The sequence below is a fragment of the Montipora foliosa genome, chromosome 5 (assembly GCF_036669935.1).
Source record: "Montipora foliosa isolate CH-2021 chromosome 5, ASM3666993v2, whole genome shotgun sequence".
Lineage (NCBI taxonomy): Eukaryota > Metazoa > Cnidaria > Anthozoa > Scleractinia > Acroporidae > Montipora > Montipora foliosa.
In genome coordinates this window covers 39,607,215-39,614,714 of record NC_090873.1, presented here as the reverse complement: position 1 = coordinate 39,614,714, position 7,500 = coordinate 39,607,215, and the positions used below count along the sequence as shown (strand labels likewise).

Sequence of the window (7,500 nt, the reverse complement as noted above, 5' to 3'; positions counted from 1 at the left end):
TGAGATGCTGCTTACACATAGATCAACAGTACTCATTCGAAATAGTATTTTTAGGGTAGTCCATTTGGATAGTCCATGGACTGGGGGTCAGCGAAATGTACCAACCCTGATAGGATACAGCGACATGTAAAATCACTGAAACATCAGGACTAAAAAACTTGGCTTCGCGGTCCATTCGAGCCACTACTTTCTCAGGCTTCTTTGCAAAGGTGTTCCGTTAAAGTGCATCTATAAACTCAAATAATTTTGGTCTGCAATATTAATCTCCCCATCAAGAGCAAACATGTTTTACTATTCTCACCTCTGCCGGGTACTTGAAGTAGCAGTAATTTGAACCCACGACCGTATTGTGAGAGGCATGAGTCTATTCTCGAGCTTGCATCACAAACTGGTTTGCAATAGACCAAAGCCGCTAACTCAATGTTGTACTCAATTCAAACCCTTTTGCTTGATAAAATGTTTTGTTTTGTTCTCGGTATTTCCATGTCATTCAAATGTGAATGTTACATTATAATGCAAGTACAATACACAAGGAATCTTAACCCCGCGAGATTTGAATTGGGTAGAACATTGAGCTAGCCGATTTGGTCTATGCGAAATTGCTTTGAAAACAGGAATACAAAGCAGTTTGTGTCGTAGAATCGAGAATAGACCCATACCTCTCACATGACGGTCACGCGTCCAAATTACTGCTAAATCTGCCAAGTTTACGTGGCTTGCATGGCATAGAAAAAGTGAAATTCTACACGATGTAGTTAACAATGGTGACATATCTTTCCTTTGGATGGGGAAATCTAATTTGAGTTTAGGTGCACTTTAACTGTAATGATCATCAGTTTAATAAAAAACTTGAATGTAAAAGCTGATAAAATATTGAGTCTAAACGTTTTCGATCAATTTGATCATCATCAGAGTGAAATAATCTGCATACGCTCAGTGTTCTTATAGATCAGGCAGTGCCAGTTATGTAATACCTGTTCCCATGGGGAACAAGGTGAGGTCCAGTGACTGCACTTGTTTGTTTAGCTCTAGTAGCTCTGGACGGAAGCGTGCGATGTAAAAGGCTCATTTTATTCTCCATCTTAACTATGAATGGGCAGTGGTTAAAACTTTAAACGTGAATTTGTGGTTAGGGTGTTTTCTAATGTGCTTGGCTGGCCCCGACTGCTTATTAACATGTTTCCCATATTACCTTATTACCTTCCCGATGGGAACAGGTATCACATAACTGGCACTGCCTGAACTATAACAACACTGAGCGTATGCAGATTATCTCACTCTGATGATGATCAAACTTATCGAAAACGTTGAGACTCATAATTTTAACAGCTTTTACCTTCAAGTTTTATATTTTACTTTTATGGGCGAAATGTACAATCATCAGTTTATTTCCATTGAATTACGATAAGGAACTAATAAGAAGATAAATAGGGAATAACGCCCTCCGTTTCAATTAATTAGCTTTAACTATTTTGCTTCTTAGTGAAAATAGTAAGATACGTAAATTTTCGCAAGGGAAAAGACGATGAAAAATTCACTGACTTCAATTAAACAGCCATTATATATGATGTTCATGTGAACGGTCTCCTAAGCTGATTCACTTTTCACCAAAAAAACACTTGCCCTACAGAAATCGTCATGTTAGGTGATCAATCCCCGCAAGACATTAGGCTTGTTGGCTGCCGTTTACGTATGGGCCGGATTTGCTAACACCAGTCCTATAAATATTTCCCAACTGAGTGTAATAAGGCTCTAACAGGCAGTATTTCTAAGTACTTGTGCATGTAGCAGCCAAAGGGAAAAAGTGAACGGAATGCAAAAAACGACCTGTAGGGAAATATTTCATATCATAATCAACTTTTAATGCTTAATGTTCTTATAAAAATATTTAGTTCAAGGTGTTAATGAAAATGCATAGAATTTTCAACGATTAATTACCAATGGGCAATGGTAAAGTTAGGTTCTTCAAACTGAATTGAGTTTCTCGCATAGTTCGTATTTCTGAAGTTTGATGTTTTGGTAAATATTTAGAATGAAAAGGCTAAAACATTATTCCTTACAAGTAGGAGAGCATTACTGGATTGTGAGCAGTCTCTCTTTTGCTCTGCAATCCGCGGGATCAAACGAGCGCATTTTGCCTGCAGTAGAAGCCAAGAGTAGCGCGGGCCTCGGATAGCGAGTGAAAACTGAGAAACTTTCCAAACAAAAGAGACTGTTGGTGGCTAGCGCATCACTTGCTGCTGATTTAGCATAAGCCTTATGGTTTTTCAGTACATAAGAAACAGTTTTGTGGAAAACAACGTTTGCGAAGTGTGATCCGTTTACAAAATAAAGTTGTAGTTCTCTTTCATGAATACCTTGTGTTTTCTCCTGTGATTTTAAAACCTACATTTGACTAGGGCCGATATGCAGAATCTAAGCCAATTTTAAACAAATGGTACACAGTTTAAGGTATCACCATTGTGAATCGTCTCCATTTTTCGAAGTAACCACCAGTGTGTCTAGCTGTCAATGCTATCCATCTGTAGATATTATTAATTACCCATTCGTTTCATAACTTGTCGTAAACGCAATAGCAAAACAAAGGTCCAGTGCACCATTTAGCAATTGGTTCATGCCTTAACCAAAGCCATGATGAGAACGAAAATGAATGCCTTAATTGATCGGCTTACAGCATCGCAGAAAGATATAAAAAAACAATGTGCCGATGACTTTTATTAGGCCATTAGCACTATCAACAAGATACGTCCAGAAATGCACGTAATTAGATGCAAGTGGATTTCATCAAGCATGACGAGGTGTCCACCTGCTCTTTTTCTCAACTTTTACGTCACTCATCTCTCGGAATACAGACAATTAACATCACAAAGTGTCCCTCAAATACTGCTTCTCAAGTAAGGATAAACTGCTGCATTTACCCTGACCTAAAAATAACGCTAACATTCACCCTAACCTTGTTAGATATAGATAGGAAAAGCCTAGACTTAAAGGGACACTTCATGTTGGATGTCGAAATTGGGTGTTTAGCTAATTGTGTGCATTTCTTGACCTAAAGCCTGGCCAAACACTCGCAGCATTTCAACGCAACATCTTGCAACATTGCTGGGCACAACATGTTGCATACGTTTGACCACCTTGTTGCGATATGTTGCAACATGTAGGATAATGTTGGACCAAATATGAAAACGGAAAAATATTTTGAGCAACATTTTGGATGTTGCAGATGTTGCACTAGTTTGGCCACGTTCACGCAACATAGTTGCACCAGGGCATGCGCGGTAGGTCCACTTGTTGCGCGCCAGGGGCCTGGGGCACATAAACCTCAACATGTTGCGTTGAAAATGTTGAAAATGTTGCGTGCGTTTGGCCAGCCCGTTCAACACGTCGCAACATCAAGCAACGTGGCAAGACGTTGCGTTGAAATGTTGCGAGCGCTTGGCTAGGCCTTACGTGTATCAACAAGCTTATGATGGCAAGGAGCGAAACCGTAGACAAGATCCTTGATTGCAATAATTTAATCGAAGGGGTGTGTGGGGTGTGGTGGGGAGGGGTGAGTTTGGGCATAAGGTGGCAACGAAATGTGTAAGTTGGAGTAAACACCAGCTTCTATCCCCAGTACGCGAATTTCTCGGAGATTTTTTCTCTCTTTAATTCATGTCCATTAAAAAGCAGTGGTTGCCTTATTTATAGTACAGCCACAATCAGAATTCTTAAGAATAGACCTCGTGAATTGAAGTGCCTGGTTAGTACAAAAACCTAAAAAAATAGGCTTTCCAACTATTATTAGACACCAAATATCCTTGGGTCACTCTTAAAGAGACTAATGGGGTGATAATTCTCCGAATTTCTTATCAGTCGTGTTATATGGCCTTTTTATAAAACGAAATGAAAGTAGGTATTTGCTGCAAAAGCGCGTATTTGCTCCTTCATTTTTGCGTTTTTGAATAAAACTTCAAAAATGAGCCATTCTAGCAGTTCTATATCCACGCTCATCATACTTTGAAGTGACGGAAATATTGTGGACTGTTTAATTTCTTCGTATGAGGAGTTTATTACTCGTGAGGGATAACTTCTCTTCTTCAGGAAAAAACAAAGTGCGTATTTGCTCCTGAAACAGGTATTTGCTACGAAATGGTTTTTTAAGGATAAAATTGTTCAAAATTCGTTTATTCCTCTTTAATTGCTTTCAGATAGTGCATTTTAACAAGCGCCAACCTCACCAAAGGAGAAAACGAAGATATGACCGCCAGTTTGACTTTTAAAAAGAAAAATCCTTTGCCAGTCTTTTGAAAAAATCCTGAGCTTTCAAGTCGTACAGAAAACGTACCCTACAACAACCTTTTAAGCAGAAATTGAAGACATCGTAAAAAGAAGAATATTACTGATCGCAGAGGGGTTTCATAGGAATGTCTATCGTTGTCATGACCTTTAAAAGCCGAATTGTTTCCTGAATTTTACGTAATTATTGATGGATGTACCAAAAAAGGAGTATTTGCTACCCTTTTCGGATTTAAACGGAAATAAATTGCACGTCAAAAAATTAACTCCAATCTTTGAGGATTGGATGCCATCTGTGAAATACCAGCTTTTGTAAAAAGTGTTAAAGATGTCATTTATATTACATTTGAATTTTTTGAAGGCATAGGGAAAACAAGTAGCAGATACCTAATGATGAATCTAAAGAGAGAGAGAGAGAGAGAGAGAGAGAGAGAGAGTTTAACGTAAACACAATCTGTTGACAAAACTGATTTATTTTGTGATTAATAACAGGACGTGAATTTTACGCGGAAGTACAATAACTTTCCAATAGTAATACTTACAGCCATGCATTCTAGCGGAGGAGGGAATACATCACCGGAATGCAACGGAATTGTCAGCTGGATAGAGGTAGAGATTTAAAATACGCATCAGTTTTCTGGGAAGAAGGAATAGGAAAATGCATTTTGGGTTGCCTGAAATTGCTAAAGATAAGGGAGACACCCTATCAAAGATAATCCATAGTAGCTTCGAGAATATCCCTCACTCACCACAGCTGAAATTAATTAGATTCAAGACTTTCAAAAAAGATGTCTCTTATTTAGCCATGACAAGGCATCTTTTTAGCATTAACGTGACATCATCACCGCACGCACGCAACTAGTGCCTCTCCCAAACTGCACGTTTCATTGGAAAAAGAGACAGTCGTAGGCTCCTGCCTTAGACTCTGATTTTGCTGTTGTTCTCTCCTCGTTGCATATAGCAATTAGTTTATTATCTTTCCCAGGAGCACATTACACCATTTACATCAATAGATGCAGACCATAGACCTTAATCTTAAACGGCGGTCAATTTATAATTGTTTTGTCCAAGTGCAAATTACCCAACCAAGCCTCGTTTTAGAGCAAGAAATCGTTTCAATTCACTGTATGGTATCGAGACATTTTAGGCTAATTTGCACTTGGACAAAAGAATTATAATTGACCGCCATTTATGAATAAGGTCTATATTTTGGTTCTTCAGATTTGCAGTCAGTTTTTTCGGTAGCCCATCACTCATGGGCTCGTGGTCTTTTGTTAGTCAGGGAAAAACGAAAAAGAACTGCGGGCAAGGAGCAAACTATCGGATCATAGCCTATCGTTTTTCTTGATTGACTGCCGAGAGGGGTGTGGGGGGAGTGTAAGAATTCGTAATGTATTAAAGATGTTGTAATATCTCGCATCCAGGGCACGCCAAAGCAAATGAAGGGTTTTGTAAACGAGGCTGTGATGTTGGACGCAGTGCATTTCCCATTTTGAGTCTCTTTTGCTCATCGTTCTTGTTTTCCCTTAAAGTTCATCAGCAACGCAAGATTCAGAATTTGCGTCAAAGAGTTATTTCTTCAGCGGTTTGACCCAGTAACTGTGTCGTACGCGGTGTTGGCAGGTAAATAAGATATTGGAAGAGTCAAGCCTACGCACATGAAAGTAACCTTTAAGTGTCAAAGGGACCTACTGAGCTAGGTTGGGACTGTTCTAGAATAAGAAACAGAGCAACAACATCTCGATTTCTATTTAGAAGTAAATTTTTAGCCTTTGCAGACCAAAACAAGCGATCACGAGCTGGTTTTGTTCTTGATAATTGACATTTCACTCAATGACCGTGGACCCGATTCGTCTCGTTAGGTGCTAAAAAGGAGGAGCCGTGAAACGTTTTTCTTGAAAGATGTCAAAATTTAATAGTTTTTTTTTATCTTCTCCAAAAAGGCAGCTTTAGATGAACCCGTCAACACTGAACGTGTCAATTTCTTTTCATTTCAGACATTTGCCCTGCTGACTGGATCTATTTTAAAGGATATTGCTACCGAAAAGTATCGTCGTCCTGTGATTCCTGGAGCAATGGTCAGAGCATATGTACCACACTGGGAGCTCACCTCCCCAGTGTTCACAGCCAAGAAGAAAATGTGTTTCTGCAAAACTTATACAACGCAGAAAAGGGTTGGCTTGGTTTGTCTGACATAAATCGTGAAGGAACGTTCAATTGGAGTGATGGAACCCCATTTGACTTCCATTACTGGGCAATGAATCAACCCAATAACTTCCGCAACGAGGATTGTGTGCACACGCTTGGCTCACTTCAGGCTCACAAGTACAAATGGAATGATGTCAACTGTTCCAATTGTCATAGGTACAGCTGTAAGAAAGGTATGGATTTAGCATTTTCAAGTTGAGAGCCAACCATAACAGTAGCTTTTGGTCTAAGAGGAAAACTAGCACTGGGGTAACTGTCCAGTACGGTTGTATTTTATGTAACAGTTTATTCTTTTATGATTATTATTTTATTTTATTTTATTTTATTTTATTTTGTCTTATTTTATTTTATTTTATTTTATTTTATTTTATTTTATTTTAGTGTTATCGTAAATGGAGTCTTGATTGGGACCAAATTTTGTCAGAAAAAGGGAAAAAAAGGAGAAAATACGTTGTGATTTTTCTATTCCTCACTACTCAATATTGCTTGGAAGTCTCGAGCATTACTTTCTTTCGCATAGCCAAACTTCATGAAGGCAACAGGACCGCAGTGATATATCAAGTTCAGCCGCATATCACCGCAGTTGTGAACGTTACTTGAGCAGTAACGAAAGGAGAACCTGAAAACTTCAAGCTTGAACGGGATTTGAACCCAGACCTCTGCGATACCGGTGCAGTGCTCTACCAGTTGAGTTATCAAGCCCTCTGGGAGTTGGTCATTATAAGAGTTCGTATTGAGCCCGTGAAGGACGAAGATGTGAAGTTCATATATATCTGACCAAATCTCAGATGGCTTGATAGCTCAGCTGGTAGAGCACTACACCGGTATCGCAGAGATCTGGGTTCGAATCCTGTTCAAGCCTGAATTTTTCAGGCTTTCCTTTCGTTGCTCCTCAAGTAACTGCGCTGAGCTGCATCTGAACTTGATTCTTTCCGCAGTTCAAATACATGGCTTTCACATACATCAACTTTATACCGTGATATATGTGATGCGTAAGAGTGAAAGAGACAGAAC

At 39.1% G+C, this 7,500-nt stretch overlaps 1 protein-coding gene across 3 annotated transcripts in view; it reads left to right on the top strand.

The window, feature by feature from the left end:
* Positions 1–7,500, top strand: part of LOC138004094 (uncharacterized) — a 50,479-nt gene that overhangs the window by 30,014 nt on the left and 12,965 nt on the right. For all 3 annotated transcript variants that reach the window (XM_068850500.1, XM_068850499.1, XM_068850498.1), the window contains 3 exons: positions 4,771–4,887; positions 5,811–5,901; positions 6,276–6,659. In XM_068850500.1, coding sequence (XP_068706601.1) covers positions 4,771–4,887; positions 5,811–5,901; positions 6,276–6,659 — 592 coding nt within the window. The remainder of the gene's footprint in view (positions 1–4,770; positions 4,888–5,810; positions 5,902–6,275; positions 6,660–7,500) is intronic.